This window comes from Habropoda laboriosa, unplaced genomic scaffold (genome assembly GCF_001263275.1).
Source record: "Habropoda laboriosa isolate 0110345459 unplaced genomic scaffold, ASM126327v1 scaffold22, whole genome shotgun sequence".
Lineage (NCBI taxonomy): Eukaryota > Metazoa > Arthropoda > Insecta > Hymenoptera > Apidae > Habropoda > Habropoda laboriosa.
This window is the reverse complement of record NW_017100261.1, coordinates 2,630,001-2,651,205: the sequence shown is the minus strand read 5'-3', so window position 1 is coordinate 2,651,205 and position 21,205 is coordinate 2,630,001. Positions and strand designations below refer to the sequence as shown.

At 41.9% G+C, this 21,205-nt stretch overlaps 1 protein-coding gene across 1 annotated transcript in view; it reads left to right on the top strand.

Annotated features, from left to right (window-relative positions):
- The window catches only part of LOC108572771, a 47,917-nt gene that overhangs the window by 22,158 nt on the left and 4,554 nt on the right, over nucleotides 1-21,205 (top strand). Inside the window, exons 2-6 of the mRNA XM_017935053.1 lie at nucleotides 1,554-1,802; nucleotides 2,425-3,148; nucleotides 8,800-8,951; nucleotides 12,087-12,333; nucleotides 21,198-21,205. The exon at nucleotides 21,198-21,205 is cut by the window's right edge and continues 220 nt beyond it. Of these exons, the coding sequence (XP_017790542.1) occupies nucleotides 1,575-1,802; nucleotides 2,425-3,148; nucleotides 8,800-8,951; nucleotides 12,087-12,333; nucleotides 21,198-21,205 (1,359 nt within the window). The 5' untranslated portion in view covers nucleotides 1,554-1,574. The remainder of the gene's footprint in view (nucleotides 1-1,553; nucleotides 1,803-2,424; nucleotides 3,149-8,799; nucleotides 8,952-12,086; nucleotides 12,334-21,197) is intronic.

The following is a 21,205-nucleotide window of genomic DNA, read 5'->3' as shown; positions in this document are numbered from 1 at the left end:
TATTTGTGGCGATCATAACCTTCCTCGTATCACATGGTCCGGCTCCAACTCATTTCCCGCGAATTCAAATGTTTCCACTAACGAAATTGCATCTGCTGGAATCCTCTCCTCTACTTTTAACTTTTATAACGGATCCCAATGCAACTCTGTGCTAAATTCGTTCGGCAATACTTTAGATTTAATCTTGTCAAATATCGCGTCAACACATGTTATGTGCTCTCCTGAGTCCACATCTCGATTAATCTTCAAAACATAAGAAATACTCAGCGTACCACATACTCCTGTTACAACTTTAAACACGGCGACTACAATAGTATTAGCGACTGCTTAAATCATATAGAATGGTGTGGCGACCGCCACGGGGGGCCACGCACTTAGGCCTGGCGACTCTTGGCCCTCGAGGCGAAGAATCGAGAGATGTTTTTCTTCGTCCTCGAGGGCAAGAGTATTGCGCCCCCCACTTCCTGGGACTTTCCCAGGGAAAGGGGGCTACTTAAGGGAGCTATGTAATCGTTGGATCACACCATGTATAGTCGGGGCTACGATATAGCGAGGTCGTAAAATCGGTTAGGCGTCAAAGTAAACATGTTTTAGCTGCCGGGACCCGAAAATTGACAGAGATACGAGCAGATAAGTACTTGAAACCATGGTCAGGACCGTACAAAGAATTCTTCTATCCAGCGAAAGTCAAACTGATTCTAATATATTTACTGAAAATTGAGTTCAGCTAGGACAATTTAGGGTTTTTTTCTTCTGGGAAAAGCCGCATTTGGAAGTACGGTTACAAGATGCAGATAGAAAATGCAAAAGGATTGTGTAGCTTTAATATTAACATATTTTCCATTTGTAAATGAAATACCATTTTCTACTTGAAGTACCAAATCATATGCTACCATTCGTTTATTGTTGGAACCCTCAAACAGACTGCAACACACGGCCTTGAGTGCCGCAACATCAATCGATGCCGATTCTTGAGAGTTTAATTTACGACCTCGCTATATCGTGGCCCCAACTATACCTTACACCACGTCACTTCCAAAATGGGTTATGTAAAGTCTTTTTCCTTTTGTGTAAACATTTATGTAAGAGGGCTTCGGTCCGTTTATAAATAAATAATAAAAAAAAATATCGGTGATTATCACTTCGGGATGTTCTCTTATCAGTCCCAAATACTTTTCCTTCACTCTTCTGTCGCTTAAGTATTCTCCCTTCACGTAACCATCGTTTCAGACTAAACACGCTCAAGAAATTCTATCACTCCTATTCTTGATTCCTCCGATGAGGAAGATTGCCGATAAAAACAATTTCTATATTTTACCAATTTCGGTGATTATCATTTGCATGTTCTTTTGTCAGTCCCAAATACCTTTCCTTCGCACCTCTATCACTCTAACTCAATCGTTCTCCGTTCACGTAACTCTCGTTCTAAACTAAGCGTCTACAAGAAATTCTACTAAACTGAACTCACAAGGATTTGTATCCTGCGAATGTAGTACCCCAGACAGCAGTACACCATCGACTATAATTAATTTTTAACGTGATTTCTGTTACAGGGATGAGAGCATGCCGCTGTGATGTTGCATCGAAGCACATCGTCGCGACGCTCCAGGGCATCGCGGAACATGACGAACCTCGGCCACGCGTCGACGATCGCAGGACCGCGAGGACGACGAGCCAGCGTTGCGACCGACAAACCCATCGACCTGCCGCAGACGAGTCCTAGGGGCACCATGGAACGGCAGCGATCGCCTCGGGGCAGCTTCGTGCCTGACATCGCTCTCGACACGGAAAACGACGACGAGGTTGTTCATAATTGACCGTTCCCTCTGTTGTATTCACTCCTCTCTGCCTCCTATGAATTTACATGACCAGAGAGACCCGCCGGTATTTGCATGAATATGCTAGTGGCCACGTACCAAATTGTCAAATAGTGCGAGAATTTCGATCCACGACACCCTACTATCAATCTTTGTAACACAGAAAACGAGGATCGATATATAATACGTATCGACAAGCCACCAGACGTTTCCAGTCAAAATATCGCGAAACCTATTTTCCCGTGCAACCGTACGAAGAAACTTCCCCTCGAAAGTTTCGCGAAATTCAGAAAACTTGTAAAATATCTACAGACTTGTGCCAATACGAGAAGGTCCTTTGAAAATTGTCCTCGAACGATGTAGCTTCCCTCTTGTTCCATACTCCTCGGAGCTTCCCGGTAGTAATTGGTTAAAAGTTAGAAAGTTCCAGCGGGAATATAGAACACGATTATATACATACACAGTACAACTTGAAATTTCCCGGAACTTCTTTGCATGTGATCGTCGACGAAGGAGAAAACCTACCTCTTCGCAGAAATTCCCCGTGCTGCAATTCCGTTTCGTTTTCCTTCGAAAGTTTAATCAACTTCCACCCTTGACCTTTCAGGCCATGAACCACAGGCCGCTGTTGGATCGGGACCAGTACGGTGGATCGCGGAACATGCTGAACCAGAAGATCAGTCGAAGTCCGCGGAATTCTCTGGTCCCGGACGATTACTACAGACCGCCGCGAAACGGTGCGCGAAGTCCTAGGAACAGTTTGATCCCCGATTCGACCTTGGCACCAGACATGTTGTACAGCTCGAGACACTCGCTGGTCCCGGAGGTGCCGATGAGTCCGAGGAACTCTCTGATACCGGACGTCGCTCACAACAGAAGCCCGCGTAACAGTTTGGTCCCTTTAACCGGCTCGCGGACGTCGCTGATGTCGGAGAACGGGAATCCTCCGCCGAGTCGCAGCCCGCGTCACTCTTTGGTCCCGAATTCGTCGAGAAGTCCTCGCGGAAGTATCACAAACATGGAGCTGGTGGATCGTAGTCCGCAGAGAAGTCCACGGGGCTCTATAGCGTCGGAATGTTTGAACCAGAGCCCGAGAAACTCGATCGTGCCGTACGAGGTGAACAGATCGTCGCGCGGCAGCATCGGGATGAGCGAGGGACACCGTGGATCGATCGGAGGTAACGAAGACGAGACGAGGAGCCCGCGACGTAGTATCGATCCCGACACCATCGACAGAACACCGAGAGGTAGCCTCGGTGGTTTGCAAGAGAGGAGGTTCACAAAGGCGAGCCTAATGGCACAGGACCCGCGAAGGGCCTCGGCTGATCAAGGTGAGAATTCGTTTGTATCTGATGGGTAGAGACCGCTGGTGGTAATCCAATCAAGGACAGGGAATATTCTGGGAATAGCGTTGCGAGATTCTAAATTGGGAACGTTATGGGATTTGAGAATGGATTCGAGGTAAAATGGTTAGAGATAAACGAAGATACTTGTGTGTATACGTCGTTCAAAATGAGAGTAACCTCGCTCTCGGACCGACTCTCGTCCGTTCTGTGCATAGACAGGGAGCGTAGCAGAGGGTAAGACGGAGAAAAACGTAGGCGGTTAAATGGGGGTTTGGACGTTCTAGCCCTGCCTTAGGCACGTCCCATGCGCGAAGCGAGGTTACTCTCATTTTGAACAGAGTATATACGTGTGTAGGACTTGGATGAAGTTACGTACCGGGTGTACCTAGTTGGTTTTGATTAAACTTTCTCAGGGTGTTCTGTGGGTGGATGGGGGGAAGAAATGTTATGTGGACATGGGTTGTTTGAGGGTTTGTTGAGAAGTTATAACGAAATGGAGATGTGAAGGGAATGGTGGCGTACTTGTGGTTACAATGGGACACTCTATAACGCGGGAAATATAGTAGGAATTGAGTTCCATCGACGTCGCTTTTTTGGTCAAATTTAGTTAACCCAAAATTTGAAAATTACAAATTTAGAATTTGTATGTTCTTTTATTGCGTTAAACGAGGGCAGTAGCAATATTTTTATCGGAGTCCTACTGTACTACGAATAAGTATGGAAGTGGCATAAGTTATATTCGACACATTTTATGACTTCAAAGAATGACCATAGCTCGCATAAACAGAGTATAGTAAATATCGCTGATCTGTTCCTACTTTGTATCGTAGCAACCGCAAGCTCGTTGCTACTCCTTTCGTATTTTTGTTGTAACTTTTTAACGAAGCTTCAATCGACCTATATTTATATAACATTTCTTTCTTATTTATACCCGTAGGATATATTGACAAAGTTTGTTCAGAAAAAATTGGGACACCCTGTATATTTAGTGTAGTTCTTGCTTTCTTACGTAGACGCTTTCACTACGTAGACGTAGTTCACTTTTTACCATTTATTAAAAATTGACAAACCATAAAATACAAAATTCTGCAATTTTTGTACTCAAAATTGGTAACAATTCTCCTGAAAAATTATCGTTCGTTCTTTACTATTTTCTGTCCGAAAAAATTCCCGTTGTTCGAAGAAACTTTAACGTTCACCGTTCAATACTTTATTAAACAACTGGCAAAATATAAAATGCAATGTTGTGTCCTCTTTCTGTACTCAAAATTGGTAGTAATTCTTGAGAAAAATGTCACTACGATACGTTTCACACTTTTTAAAACAGTTTTTAAATAATTCTCAGACGTGTGAAACTGTTAAAGGGCGAATTCTCGCGGATCATATGCAGCGCATGGGGTAAAGAAGAGAAATTCAATAGAACGCCGCGCTGCGTTCGGTGCAATGAGATTTTGTAATTTTCGAAATGGCCGACGGTAATACCGTTAACGTGCCAGATACGTTTTTGGATATATTAAAGCGAGCCAGTCGGGTGCAGTCGACCTCGAAACAGTGTTATCGCGGCGTGCGTGTGTTTGCAAGGGCCGGTGGACCAGTATTCCATTCGTTCCACTCGCCGCCATCCCATAAAAATGAAAAATATTCCACCTACCCGTTGTAATCTACTATACACAAACAGTTAAACGAATAACTGATAAATTAATTGTCTCTATCTCGTGTATTCGCAGTATTCCTCGTGTGACTTCTCGATTTAATTAGGTTCCCTCGTATCTAGAATCTTATAGCAATTTGACGCTCGTTACCGGCAAAGCTCCACGCAACGTCTCGGGAGAGCCATGAATTTCATTCGTTCAGCCGATCAATTTCAGAGATCGTCGAATTCATATGTAATCCAAGCACGAAGCAGAGAGAGAACTCGATCGTACACGGCTGATTGGCTGAGATCGATGACAAATGTGCTAACGTCACTTGATCCACTTGGTGTTCGTATCTTACCTTTTCGATCGTGACGATACTGGATAGTGAAGATGTTAAACTCTGTTACCACGTTGACTGCCACACGCCAGATTTGCATGTTTTGCTCAGGGGGCTAGAAGAAAATTTGCATTATTCCAAGCATAGTATTATATTATGCTTTATCGTTATTTTTTTTTAAATTCAAAATAACGTCTAGTTAGCTATGATGTTCGAAATTTTTAGTTGACAATATTGTAGGAACTGAGGAAAAATTTTGAGAGACCCAAGGGGAATCGAGGACTAGGGACCTTCCGGCTGGGCAAGCCGAGGCTTTGCGCACTGCGCTAAGAACTCCCTCTGTATTTTCTCTCGTCGGTTCCCTATTTAGGTTTGGAGGCCCCGATACTACAGTAATTGAAGTAAAATGAATATTGTAGCATCGGCGCCTCCATTCCTAAATAAGAAACCGACGAGAGAAAATAGGGAGGGAGTTGGTGGCGCAGTGCCCAAAATTTCTCCTCAAGGTACTTCAAAATTTTTCCTCAGTTTCTACATTACTCTGAATATTTGAGGCTCTCCGGTCACTGATAACCACCGTGGCCCCATCCAGGAAACAATCTCTGGTCCATAGGTGACCAACGTGGCAGTGAACGTGTTAAAAGCAGGATCTTCTAGCTGATAATCCCACTTAACTCTTTGACTACGGCAGATTTTAATATATAACATGGGTGACTGACGGTAATTTTTTAACTACGGCTGCAAAATTTATTATTTTGGCCGTGTCATTTTAAAATTCAGTTCACGAAGTGCAGTGGCAGTACGTGTAAGGATAAAATTAAGTATTAAATTATGGTGAAAGTGGACCAAAAGGTATAGCGCGAGGAAATTTTCAAACCGCCTATAGGCGCCAATAGTAACGAAAGGGTGAATCGCAGCAACTGTTATATTATCGAGGAATGTGGCTGTGATAACGATAGGGCCGAGTTAACGTCGCGAGGCTTCATCAGTTTTGACGCAACCGCATTAAGCTGGCTAAGCCAATCGTGTACGCAACATTTCCGAGCAACGAGACAGGATTTAGCGTGTGCACCTGTTAGGTGTCATGTAAATACCAGACGCGAAGCTATCGTGGAAATGACTAGACTGTACGAACACCTTGACAGGTTGATGTACACTGCTGTTCATAACTACCGAGACATCCGTTATCTTCGTACAGAAAATGTTGTGTGATTTAACATTAGAGCTAGCGGCCGGGTCAAAAATGACCCATTAGCAACTTTCTGGAAAAAGTGAACGTTCGATACTGTTAAGGATTATCGTTTGTAAATTTCCGAATTTATTTTTTATATGTACACCACCTGGATCACCTGCCAATTTACATCAGTACCGAATCTGCTGCTAATTCTTTATAGATTTGAAATCAATAGCAATTTACCTCGTTTCGATTGATTTGAATGGTACAAAATTCTTAAAGTTGCCAACTTTTTTCTGGAAATTTTTGTGCAACTTGCATTGCACGGTGATCTTACACTTTTAGCCGGTAATGTATGCTTCTACTTGTATCGACGTAAATTTAATTTTTTAATCGTATTTTGGTTGCATAAAAAGACACTTTTGGAAAGTCGCCAATGGGTCATTTTTGACCCGGCCGGTCGTTCCAGTGTTAAAGCAAATTTCTCCGCTAAAGTTAGTATCGTATACCGATAAAAATATATGGACTCGTTGCACTATAAGATAATTACCGAATAATTTTTTTTAGAATCTTAATAACATTGCAAGGACTCTGTTTAAATTAGCTTCACATTCAGCAAGTGTCCTTATATCTACTTATGAACAAAAGCGTATCTTAGACTCTTCTTACCCTTTCGCTGTGAAAAATAAACAGAATATCTCAAGAAAGTATAAATTAAAAGATTAACAATCGATAAAGTAGGTTCTCATAGAAAATATCAAAAACTACGTACAGAATGATTGGAATATCCGATGAAACAGGACGAAGTATTCTACCACTGACGTCAAAGCTGTAGGAAATTTTGTAGGAAAGGTCGCTCGGTAATTCTCGCACATTTATGAGACGACCTAATAAACGGAGACAAAACCGGCTTACTGGAGTGTATCCTAGAAGTCGATAAATTACCGATGCGTTGAGAATGAAGCGGTAGCTCGGTCCCTCTTCCGTTTCCGCGGAAAAGGGAGTGGTCGACTCTTTTCCGGCACGCTGAGAACTTGTAAATTGAGAACGTGCGATTTATCGATGACGATCGACGCCGAGAAAGCAACGAGAAAATATTAACAACTGCATGTTCTTCGCGTGAAACCGTGCGAACGGGATAAAGGAGTCGATCCATTCTAGGCGTTATTGTTCGTGTTTCTTCGACAGTGGTCTCTGCATGGACCGATCTCGGAACCTTCGACTGTTTTTCTACGAATATACGGTTTTTCTACGGATATTTAGACGATCGTCTTTGTTGATTGCGAATTCGATTCGTTGGAGAACTTCGACATAATTTACAGGGTGTCTCGCTTAACTCCAAATTTCTTTTTTAATTTTCTTTTCAATAACTCCCTGTTATTTTAAGAATTTTATTTGAAATGCACTTCTAACGACATTTAGTCGATAGGAAGCAATATAAAGAATTTTTTTACTAATTATATTGAAAATAGCATTAACCCCCCAACTAGATTTTCAGTTAAGCAGATATTAGATCCGCATTAGGCTAGCCCAATTTGCCTGTTAGGCCCGCATGCGGTATGTAACGCGGAATATTTGCGACTACTACCTAATTAGGCTTGACTATGACTATCCAATGAAGCCCATATTAGAATAGCTTTATTAGGCTGTCATTGGGAGACATTAATGAAATCTCAAATCTTGTTGAAAGCTCTCACGCAAGCGTACGTCCGACACTGAGATGTCTGTAAATATTCCTACATATAAATTTCAGAGCCATCCCCATTTCAGCCACGTATGGCAACTGTTAGGTATGCCTAACTTCGGCGTGCGCTCAGCCACCCCCATTTGGGCCACGTATGGCAACTGTTAGGAATGCCCAACCTAAGCGTGCGCTCGGCCAGCCCTATTTGGGCCACGTATGGCAACTGTTAGGAATGCCCAACCTAGGTGTGCGCTCAGCCACCCCCATTTGGGCCACGTATGACAACTGTTAGGAATGCCTAACTTAGGCGTGCGCTCGGCCAGTCTGTTAGGAATGCCCAACCTAAGCGTGCGCTCGGCCAGCCCCATTTGGGCCACGTATGGCAACTATTAGGAATGCCCAACCTAGGTGTGCACTCGGCCAGCCCCGTTTGGGCCACGTATGGCAACTGTTAGGAATGCCTAACTTCGGCGTGCGCTCAGCCACCCCCATTTGGGCCACGTATGGCAACTGTTAGGAATGCCCAACTTAGGCGTGCATCATTCCTTCCGAATTAGGACCTAATGCGGTAACGATTAGGCACACCTAAATGCTGCAAACCTAATCGTTACCGCTCGCAACGCGTAGCAATGTCAAACTTTCGACCCGTGATACAGGATCGAGGTAGAGTGAATAAAAAAAGGGAGGATTGCAGCGAGAAATAGATGCTTCCTGCACGTTCCATTTATTACACTCTTTTGCCGCTACACTTTTTATCCCGCGATAAACGCAAGGTAAAAGAATTTTTTTATTGTCCTTGCGTAGGTGTGAACGGCAATCGAAATCCCTCGCCGTCGCGACAGAAGGATGCGAACACAGGAAACGTAAAGTCCGGCGGAAACACGGTCCAGATCACTCTAGGATATGGGCCAACCGTCTTCGAGGATTCTCGGCGTGCCAGTAGTTCCGTGTCGCAGGTATGACATTTTCCGTGCAACCTCTGTCGACACACACATACACACAGAAGCGTCGTAAAATGTTTACGATCGTAGAAGTGTGGAGAAGAATATTTCATTGGAAGAACAGAACGAAACGCTATCTGGAAAATTGAAGTATTTTTCTCTTCTACCACTTGTAAGCTTCTTTTCATTTCCCGCGCGAAACTTCAAGGGGTCTTCCTACTGAAAAAAAACTTGATTTTTCGGAAATTTAGATTAAAGTAGCTGCTACACTTATCCTTTTGCAAATTTGTGTGTTTATTCTGTCGTCTTTTGAGAACACGAAAATACTTTTTATGAGAGAAAATGTGGATTTGTTGGGAAATAGGAGCACCTTGAAGAGAGCGCCTTGAAAAATATCCTTCCCAATGGCTGACATAATATCAGACGTGGTTCTTATCCAAAATACAAAATGCGTCTCGTCTCAAGTAAAATAATAAAAAAATATTGAGAAATAAAGAAGTGACAAGGTTTCAAAGAAATTGCTTTCGATTTTAGCCAAAAAATTACGGTTTTCTTCACCGCAAGGACTGAATTTTGAAAATACCTGCGCAATTCTAGTTCAGACGATAAAGCAACATCTACCGAATATACCGGAGTAAATCGGACTTCTAGTTTTTTACTAATCATGTCAGCCACTTTCGAAAATGCTATTTCGAGAAAAACGCGTTTAAACCGCTTCCTCCGAAAGCATCCACCTCTCCCAATTTCAAGAATGAAGCTTCAAAACTTCCTACACACATTTCCGAGACATAAACTACAAAAATACATTAAAAAAAAGAAAAATTAATTTCTTCAATTAGTCACAGTAGGAAAACCCCTTAAAGCCTTTTGCATCCCTCCAGGAGAATAAAATTTCGTCGGGCAAAAGTTCGAGCTATTCTTCCTATTGCACCTGACGCATTCTACATTTCGATCTTCGCGATGAAATTTTCTTTCTCCCCGGAATTTACCTTTCCGCCGTGCGCTCTAGAATTCTTTCTTCCGCGCGATTCTACGAACCGTATTCGCCGTGTAACGACGTCAACGGTGAACTCGGTGTATCTAACCGAAATATTCACCGTATGAAACTACTTTACGATCGCCTAACACCGTTTTCTACCGCGTCATCGGCTCGGTTATCGAATTCCGGTTGCCGCGTCGAAGCTCGCCGCCCTAGCAACGATACACGTTCCGCAATTTTACCGCGAGATACGGCCGCGTATCTTTCATCCTGTCGCGCGACCCTCCGTTCGCCCTCTTCTGCCACGTCCAACCGGCAAAATTTACGAACGGTATAACGAACTGTCCCGTGGCTACTGCACGTGTATATACGCGCGCGTGGAAACAGCCCCGGAAGGGTTGAAGAAATTGCAGTACCGTAAAAAATTTCTGGTACCGTGTGACGGTCCATCGTCGGTTCGGAACGGCCGCTTTACGGCCACGAATTTTCGCGAGAATCCTGGGAGCGGAGACTGCTTACGGTAAACAGAAATAATAGGTCGGTCTGGGAATTTTTCAGGGGTCTTGAAAGTTTGAATTTGCGACCTTTAAGGGGGCACGTCGCCCTGAGGCTTCTGGAAATACATTACCGGCCAAAAGTTTGGAACCACCGAGCATTGCAATTTACACAAAAATTGCCAGAAAAAAGTCAGCGACTTTGAGAATTTTTTATCGTTCGAGTCAATTTGTTGAAGCAAAATGCGTACTGCGTGGAAAACTCGACATCCTAAAATATTGAAAGAAGCGAGTTCTTCTTCACGGTACGTTTATGACACGTCCGCTAAATATGGTTTTGGGATGCCTGCGAACACCCCAGATATAAATGTGCACACTGTCACCATGGTTTGTAGGCAGTTCTAATTGTGCGTCTAAAATATAATTATTTACCTACCTTACTCCACACGAGTCATTTATTTAATATAACCCCTCAACACAATTCATAGGAGATAAATTGATAAAAGTAGAATTGAGATAAAAAGAATTAGCAGCAGATTTAATATTGATGAAAAGTGGAAGGTGATTCCAAATTTCTGGCCGGTAGCGTAAGTGGAGGTTTGGGAATTTTTTTTGGAGGTAACTACTATGTGAAAAGGTTCAATTTTGGGGGGGATGTAAATGTAAGTTTCAGGTTTTTCAAGAATTTTTGAAATGTGTAAATAGTGAAGAATGGAGGAGGTATTGGGAAGCTTCATTTGCGAGAATGTTAGTTACTGGACGATATTGTCGGCATGGATTAGAAAGTCTGAAATACAAAATTCTTTTTGATTTATAAGTACAATGTAACAAACGATTTTTTCAATATTTCAATTATTTTATCTTTTAGAAACGTTCAATGTTGATTTTATTTAGCAAAAAGGGGTTTTTCCTCTTGAAACTACCACCATTTCTGTAATAATCATATCTTCTTGATTTATACATAGAAATGTAACGAAGAGTACAATTATTTAATTTCTTAGAAACGTTTAAACCTGATTTTATTTGGCAAAAAGTGGTTTCTTCTCTTCATCGAACTACCGCAATTTCTGTGATAATTATAATTTTTGAAAAATCGTTTGCTACATTTTTATTCGTAAATCCTAAAGAATTTTTTATTTCAGGCTTTCAAATCTTTGTCGACGATGGCGACCAGCAATTAGCGAATAACTCCTCCATTTTGTAACATCTTCGTTTCAAAAAATTGGAGGAAAATACTGAAAGTTACGTTTACATCTTCGAAGAAAATGGAAACTTTTCAAAAAAACCTGAAACCTATCAAAAAAATTCCCAAACTTCACCAATTTTCAGACACCCCGGCCTAACATACCCCTTTAAATGTTACAATTCACGAACCTCGACACGTCCAATTTTTCGTTCGATTTTAAGAGAGCGAAAGATGGAACCCTAGATCCACGACCACAGAGATTTAGCTCTCCTAGTCTCTAATGCTCGAGGTTGCGGCTTTCCTCTGTTTAATACCCAAGCTCGCGGCTTATCTACGTCTAACACTCGCGGCTTTTCCACCTAAAACCATTCCACCTAGCTTGCCACTCTTAAACCTAGGAGATTTTCCCTCAGTTTTAATGCCACAGTTGAAAGATTTTCCCGTGAAAGATGAAAAGTCGATCGGTCGTGTGTGTGTGTCTTTCTGTTCAGTTTTCAGGCGACGAGTCGCGCAGACTGTTCGCAAGTGGCGCGAAGGTGCCACAGAGCAAAATGGAGAACAAGAATCTCGGTGTGATAACTTACGGCTCGGTGGTGTTCCAACTGAAAGACGCGAATCTCGAAGCGAACAACATCTGCGACTTCGTGTTCCGCGCGTTGAGAGTGGTCTGCAGAACGAGGGTGGTCACCGTTTGCCTGATATTCCTGTCCATCGTACCGATCCTGATGTTGTGCTATGGTAAGTGGCGAGAATTGTAACGATACAGTTTGACAAATTACCCGAAATTTCTTCCTCCGTTCACTTTCAATATGGTTTCTGTAATTTTAAGAGAGAAAGGGTGTGCAAACGTTGTTCCGCAATCGTTTTCCTTTCAAATTGGAACGTTTCGACGTGTCAGACTTGCGACACGCGACCGAATATTCGGTATTGTGCTGACTGGGAGGGAATTGTGTATCTGATAATTGGTGTTATATGAAAGAAAGAAAATTTCGAAAAACGCTATTGCCTATTTCGGTCCATATTTCACACACGCAAGGAAAATTGACCAAAAATGTTATTTTTAATATATTATTTAAATTTTTCTGTACTTATTTATATGTACTGATCCCCCATTCCAAAATACACAATTAAAAAGAAATTTCTTTCTCTAGACTTTCTAATTATTTCGCACACACAAATTTAAATGAAAGTCGACTAACTTTTAGCAGGAAAAATTAAGAAGAAAAGTTATTTTGTGTGGAATTGGTTTAATAATAAGATGTGAGTGATGGCGTGAATGTAGTGAATATATCGAATGCTTTCGAGATTTGGTAAACGAGCGGATCATACAGGGTAACTGGGTGTAAAACAGGTGAATCGCGTAGCTATTGATATCAGAGAGTATGACAATCAAATTATCATTATTTCTTTTTACGTGTGTATATAGTTATTGTTACAAAATATATTCCTATTTAACTTATTAATAAGTGTTATACAACCACATTTTGAACGTATTATTTAAGTAAATAATTCTTTCTTTAAATTATTTATGTGATTAAATCTTCCATTCCAAAATACACAATTAAAGAAGGAATTTGTTCTCCTAGGCTCTCGAGAGCTTACTTCGAGAGCTTTTTTCTCCCCTTCAATGTGGACGATTTTCGATATAAAAAATACGTGTCAACTATTTTTTGAGTACTACCGTATACCAAAGTTCTAGATCTTCCCTTATTAGTTACACAAATGCAACCATACGCAACAGATTTGCAAACTCGATTCTCTCAAAAACTGAGTCTCGAATAATTTACAATAATTTCATTCACTCATTTTTGCATAAAAAATCTCTTGCTTATTTGTACAATACTTTCGCTCGCGCCCTGCATGGAAAAGCTGAAGAATATTACTAAAAAGCTGAAGGATCCGTAATAAATCAGACCACGGCCGAAGGAAAAGGAAAAAGATTGAATCTTACAATCAGGAAAGCGTGCTCGCGATACTTGAGAAAGCTTCCATGCACACGTCGAATCAATACCGGGCGTACAAGCAGTTATCAATAATTAGTCGCGAAGCTCGGTGAACTGTCGTTGCTCGTAACGTTATCACCTATCCCGTGCTTCCACCTCTATTACCCCAGAGGGTTCGAAATTAACGACTAACGCGTTCGTAATAAAGTAGAAATCCTGCGAGAATTCCTTGCCTACGTTCGCACCGCGAACCTTCGCAATTAGCAAAAGGAGCGGTGACAATTTTTCCGCGCAAACGTTCGCTCGTCTCGAAAATTCACGCAGAATATACACCCAGAAACTTTCCCTCTTTTCTTCTCTCGTTGACGTTGCAACGAACACGCGCTTCGAGCACTCGAGCCACGACGATTCCCCTATATCGAGGGTAATAAATCCCCGGCCGCGATAACAGTGTGCACGAGGAATTTCTCTCTCTCTCTTCAACCCCTTTTTTATCCACCCAACCCACTCTCTCCGTGAGCAATTTTCACGTGGAAACATAGGAACAATGTATGAAACACGCGCAGCTCCAATTTACATACGGTTCGACGTTAATGCGATGGAAGTGGCCCGGCGATGTTAAAGCGACTTATTAACCTTAGTCGCATTAATTTCTCTCCATAGGTCATGCTGTCCATTCTAACGCGATAGTCCGCCGCCTGTATAATTCAGGTCGTATTATAATCTCCGAGCGAACGCGAACCTCTGTTTCCTTTGTGGGCGAAACGTCACGTTTATCGATTCCGATGAAATCAATTTAGAAGCACGACTATCTTCGACCGGCGAAACTTTTAGCGTGTGCGTAATTCGCGTAGATGTACGAAACGTATTTTTCATATTTTCGTTGCGGGTTTAGATAGAAAAAGTTGCAAAATGTGAGTACAGTTTAAAAAGTGATTTACACAAATTGCAATTTTTCCAAATTTTTTGGACGCGTCAGTGGGTGATTAAATTGGAGCAAATTGTAAGAAATTGACGGTTTTGCATTGTGTGGTGTCGTATCGGTCCACGGATCACGGGACTTGGATCACGACGAATAGAATGTGGTATATTGAGAACTAACGAGAATCCGGAGTACAAGTTTATTTAATTTGCTGGTAAACTACAAGTCTTGGCTTGTGATACAGACTCGGCTGATCCTTTTTGGTATGTATGGTTTGGTGTTCTGAGGAAGGCTGACTCACAAATTGGAGGAGTACAGGAAAATGAGAGTTGGTGTAGCCGGAGTGAAAATCTGGGTGTAGAATATTGAAACGATGGAAATTCGGTGATTGGTCTTGGGATATTTGCAAGAGGATAGGGAAAGGGTAAAAGTGTGGATGGAAGTTGGAGGCGGCTAGCGTTTTGGAAAATCCCAGTAGGAGAGGAAATCGGACATCGGAGAAGGAAAAGACTAGTTTGCTAATTAGAAAATTGGTGCAATGGATAGTAAAAATGTGCTAAGTTGTCGTTCGGTAAACGTTTTACCGATAATCCTCTGCGTCGAGGCTCGGTCAGGGCCGATTTATGGTTTTCTTTTTCGGGAACCGTTGTTCCGGACGGAACACATTGTAACGATTAATTTTCCAGATGAAAATCTAGTTATACATATACTGAATTCTTGTTACTTCTTTTAGTAAGCGTGCAAATGTACACTTGGGAATACTTTAGGCAATATTGTCTGTCGCATGGATGTTATTTCGCATGGGTACTGCAAATTGAAACTTGAGAACCACTTGGTATAGCACTTTCTAATGCACAGTGAATTACTTAAAATGTATCGGAAAAAAATACTCGCTTTATCCTTACTTCTGAACTGTATTTTTTATAGCTGCATAAACTAAATTTAACTGTTTCGTGCATCTTTAGCGAACGATCGTTAATTAAAGATGATCTAGCGCGAAAACCTTGATATTGCCATTTTATTTCTGCACAAACACATATTTCTCGTATCTCGGCTCTAATAATTTCACCACCCGCCGTTCCATCGCGATAGGAACTTGGTCGCTTCGAATAAATTACATGAAATTTAACTTTTTTCCCACATTTTCTACGGTTTCGTAAATATTCACACTGACCTTCTTCGAAGAAGTGTTTTCACCCCCAAAAACTACTGTACTACACTGATCCATCGAACTACTCAAAAAAACCCAAGTCGTTTGATCTAATTTAAAAAAAGATTATACTGAGGTGGGTGAGGAACGCCGTTGCACTGTTTTCACCTCAATTTATTAAGATCTGAGTAAGGTCGGCGTACAATTTGTCCGGAAAATACAATCGTTTACTTCGTTAATTGTCCCTGCGGCAGCGGTTCGGCGGGTACGTCGCGATGGTTGGTAAAGGAAAAACTGTCCGGAGGTGTAGGCGTACTAGATTTTTATATTGTTAGGACAGGGAGACAGGAGTAGCGATAGATAAAGATAGAAGTGGAGAAAGTGGTGGAAACGGAAAATTCGTTCGTCCTCGTGCGAACCTGGATGCCACATGTGCGCTTCTTAGGCTACTCGAGGCAAGTCTTGACCCTGGAGCGGTGTTCGGGTCTTTTTTGACCCATCGCCTTCTTATCTATTTAATTACTTTTGCTGTTATCAAGTTTACGTTCCCTTAACGTTACACCGAAAGTTCATTACCTAAGTTCATATGGCGTGCTGGTAACGAAAATTGTTACACCCAAGACCTTTGCGTCAAAAAAGACCCAAAAACCTCAAGTGTACAGTCGAACGAAAGAACGCACTAGGGTTAACCCGGGGAGAGACAAAAGAACGGAAACTAAAATCTGAAGGAGTTGGAAGAGAGAAAGTTCGCGTAGAAGAATAGAACAAGGTTCGGTAAGGGCTCGTTGGCAGTGACGTACCCGCCACAATACCAATTGTTCCAAAGAGTGTCCGAATATTACTAACAGTAGATCGTCATGAGGTATATTATTTATTTAACCGTGAGATGCCTCATACGAACCCTGGGTGGAACGGGTCACCGAAAACGTGTCACCAAAGACGCGTCTCCAAACACGCGTCATGGATCAGCAGTGATGCATTCCTACGACAATGTTCGTCCCTTACCAAGGTTTAATAAAAAGTCCCTCGAAAGGCTAAGTTATTCTACCATTCAATTCGAGAGAGAAAAGTAAGCATTGTTTTGTTCGCGACGCGAAGATCCGAGGAGCTTCCTATTTTCCAGGCGTTAAGTGTGTATAATTAATAAAATATATATCCAAGTTAAGTATCTCTTCCCGTGGACCGCAATTCTTTCGAAGAATTTCGCGAGGTCGTAAATCCCGCTTACACTCTAGGTGACGGTACAGGTTTGCTGTCCAATTGAGAAATCGATCTCTTTTGGTGGTTCCAATTAAGATGCGAGAATTTAGAGAATTTTATTGTCCCGACTGAATTTACAACTGTCGATGAGAAACATGGTACGAGCGAATGATGCGAATTTTGTATTGTACTGTGTTTGGCTGGGTTGGATGTCACTGCGAGAGCGAGACTCCATGCGCTGGTCAGAGAATGAACCGTGGAGCCGTCGCCCTGACGGAAAAGGGCATCGGTTATGGAAAAGAGAGTGTTAACGCTCGTGGTCGGATCTCAATGAGATACCTATCGAGCTTTGTAGAGATTGCACGTGATGTGCCGACTAGAGTTCAATATGTATGTCTCGAAGGACCACTCTTACAAATATAAGAGACTATGTAAATTATAATAACTCTTCTTCTATTATTCTTAGCAATTGTGTTCCCTTTACTATTGACTATTCTTAACTATCCCTAAGACACGTTTACGCGTGTTTTTAAAGCATCGGTGATGGCACTGATTGGTTGACAGGGGAAGGGAAGTGGAAAACGGGGTGACAAAAATGCGAATATTCAATTGGTGGATGGAATTTGTGAAAAGGTAGCGAGAAGGATTCGGAGCGGGGCTAATGAGCGACTTCTCACCCCTACGGGGAAAGGCCCAAGGTGACGTCAGCGCGGTACCGTTGATCGGGTCACCGTGGCCGTCCGACTCTTGGGTTCCCTAAAGTTTATGACACGGTAATTGCTATTGAGAGAGACAGAAAATTAATTTAGCTAATGTTAAGGTCACGTACCACCTATTCAGGCACGGGTAAAACTTTGCCTTCTCAAAAATAGCGTCTACAGGCGACCGTATCATAAACTAGTTCTAACGAAGCCTTAACAGAGAGGTTCGCGAGGTTTTTCTTTCGTCGATGCGTTCGCTCGAGGACCAATGTGAGTTTGGTACCCCGGTCTGGAGGTCGAATTTGACTAATGAATTTTATGACGATAATCCGCCAGGCCGGGGTTTCCTCACGTGCATGGCGACGCAACATTAAGTGTTGGTAAAAAATAGAAGTCCGAGGATGAAATTATTTCACCACATCGTAACATCTGTTTAAAAGAGGAATAGGTCAAAACTACCCATGACACGATTAACTTTAGAATCACCACCCACTCTTTCTTTCATTTCTTCCATTTCAATTCTACCACCCACCCTGTGTCCTAAATCGAAACTGTCTCTAAACAGAGTTCACACACCGAACGGTCGTAAACTGGCGTCCTAACGATGCACGGATACTATCTAAATTAATACACACACCGTCGAGTCGATTCCGGTTCACACAGGGGAGTAGGAATATCAGATAGCCGGGCCTCGAAGGTGAGTAACAGAAACTCGGCCGGTCAGATTCGAATCTGGAGCACAGGCAAGGATGCAGATACTGCTGGCCGAGTCGCGGGGGGTTCGTCGTGGCGTCACGAAACAACCGCGTTTCGCTGTTCGTGGCACGCTTTCGAGATCCGCGAAACGCGGACATTGTTTCCGAGCTAATCGAGCCTCGGGCCGAAACCTTTGCGACACGCAATCACGTACGACACGCGAACGTTTCGCGATTTTTCGACGATTTACACGACACCCGCGTGCTTTAGTTACGGATTCGCCGCGAGTCACACACGAAGCACGTTCACCTCTCGCGGTGAACAATAGAGAGAGAGGGAGTTTGTTGGGAGAACGAAGCGTCGGTGTGAACGATCTCGCTAGAGCGCGGATAATTTATCGCTTAGTCGCGTAAGCGGAAACCGCCGGTGTTTGTTTATCTCGGCGAATCTGGAGAGTGGATTCGCTGATTGATTTATGGTATCCCTTCCGCGTGGTAATGATCTTCGCTGGATTTGCTGGAGGATTTTTCTGTGTGGTTTATTCGAATTGCAGAGGGTTTTTTTGGTTTTTGGGGATGAAGATTGAAGGTCGTATTGCTGAATCTTTTCTTTGGATATAGAGAATCTTGTTAATTTTGTTTGTTTTGTAGATTTACGTGCCTTTATATAATATGAAAACTAATTGGCTGAATTTGCATGGTATAAATTAATCTTGTAAATTGAAGCTTAGCTACTCTGGTGGCTAAAAAGTTTGAGATCACTGTCCATTGCAAGCTGAGGAAGATTGATTTCGTACAGATCGTCCAGCTGAATCTTTCTTTTTTTTTTGGAAATACAGCGTTTTGTATGTTTTGTAGATTTATGTACCTTTACATTTTATGAAAACTGATTGGTTGAATTTGGATGGTATAAATTAAACTTGAGAATGAAAAGTTTGAGATCACTGTCCATTGCAAGCTGAGAAAGATTGATTTCGTACAGATCGTCCAGCTGAATTTTCTTCGATTATACAGAATCTCGTTTATTTGTTATTACTTTATATTATAGATTTATGTACCTCTATATTTCGTGAAAACTAATTGGCTCAATTTACGTGGCAGAAATTAATCCTGTAAATTGCAGCTTAGCAAGCTTATAAATTAAATCTGGCAAAAGTGTTACAAAAAGAAGTTAACAGTTTCTGTTACTCCAATCTACCGAAACGGAGCAAATTATTAATAAATCCTGTAAATTCCACATTTACAAAAAATTATTAGGAAAATCCAATTTCGATATAAACTGACAAGTGGTTCCAAACATTCAGCCACTAGTGTACATACACGTGAATCGTTTAACGCAAAAGTGGTTTAGGTGAAAAAAAGTAGAATTCTGGATAATGAGGAATAAAGTGAAAGTTCTGTAGAATTCAATAATATGAAAGAACGTTATGATACATCTATTTTATGTAACCCATTATATGTATATTAGATGTAGAAATGAATTCTTTCCGATTCACGTAATTGATCCAAAACCATCGAGTTTCCAACAATGGAAATTATTTTGATTTTTAAATAAAAGAGACTTTTAGGAAGAAAGTCAGAAAGGGACGAGATATTATTGTAGGAGGTTAATGACCGGAGCAGGTCGATCATATGGTCGACGACAGTGGCCTTCCGACGTTCGTTGTTATCAAAAAAGAGCGAGTGTGTTTGTGCGAATGCGAGGGACGCGAGTAGCGAAGAGAGTGCGTGAGAGTGAGAGAAAGCGAATGCGGGTCTCGAAGATCATATAAATAGCGAGAGGTGTCCTTTTCGAGAGCCGTTACTTTGTCATAATTATATACTATACGTCGTTCAAAATTAGAGTAACCTCGCCCTCGGACCGACTCTCGTCCGTTCTGCGCATAGACAGCGAGCGTAGCAGAGGGTGAGACGGAGAAAAACGTAGGTGGTTAAGTGGGGGTTTGGACGTTCTAGCCCTGCCTTAGGCACGTCCGATGCGCGAGGCGAGGTTACTCTTATTTTGAACAGAGTATACGAATCTTTAATTACCTTTCCGCACTCCGTTTTCTACATTATCATCAGAACTGTGACGTAGGGTTATGTAGCTTTAACCCTTTGCACTCGAAGGTCCTTTCTTCTACAAGGAATTAGCAAATCAGAGCTTGTTTGCACGATAACATTGATGAAATTTTCTTAAGCTAACATTGAAGTAAACCATACACATATTAACGAATATAACTATAATATTTTACTTCAATACATAATATACGTTTACGTTATACAAGACCTTGTAACACTTCGTTAGTCCTTCCAAATTATTTCGCTGTTGAGACATCTAACATATGATGAACAATGTATCAAGGTCCATAGACCTGCTGTCTTGGAAAATATCAGAAGTACCTCCGTTAATTATTCACCAAATGTAATAGTAATGTCGCTTCTGAGTCGCCTCTCGAGTGCAAAGGGTTAAAAATAATCACACACGACGTAATAATTAACAAGATAGCTGTGAAATTTAAATTTTATTCATGTTAGACTGTCAAGGAACTGTCCCACGTAAAACCTAAACGAAAAATCATCTCCTCTAACAACTATACAATTCTCTACTTCGATCAACTAAGTACCATTACTCCGCGATACATCGATCAACGATTCTTCGTCGAATTAATAAATAACGATAGGTCGAAAAGGGAACAGGGCTGCGAAGAGATGGGGAAAGGCTCGTGCAAGGGTTGGCATGCCACCACGTTACCCTTAGTTAAGTATCAAAATAGGACGTGACACAGTGAGTGGAAGTCAGGCAACGTCATTACCGTTACATTATTCAACGCAGTCCGCGCGAAAACTTTTTAATATCGACCCGGTGTGATAGGTTCGCTCGTAAACAAGCTCGAGGAAAGGAAACGATTAAACATCTGCACGCGTGACACTCGCGCGCGGAGAGAGAAAAGAAGGATTTCGAAATGAATCGTTCCCATAATACGGTTTCGTCCTTGTTTCAATTTTCAGGTTGGAAC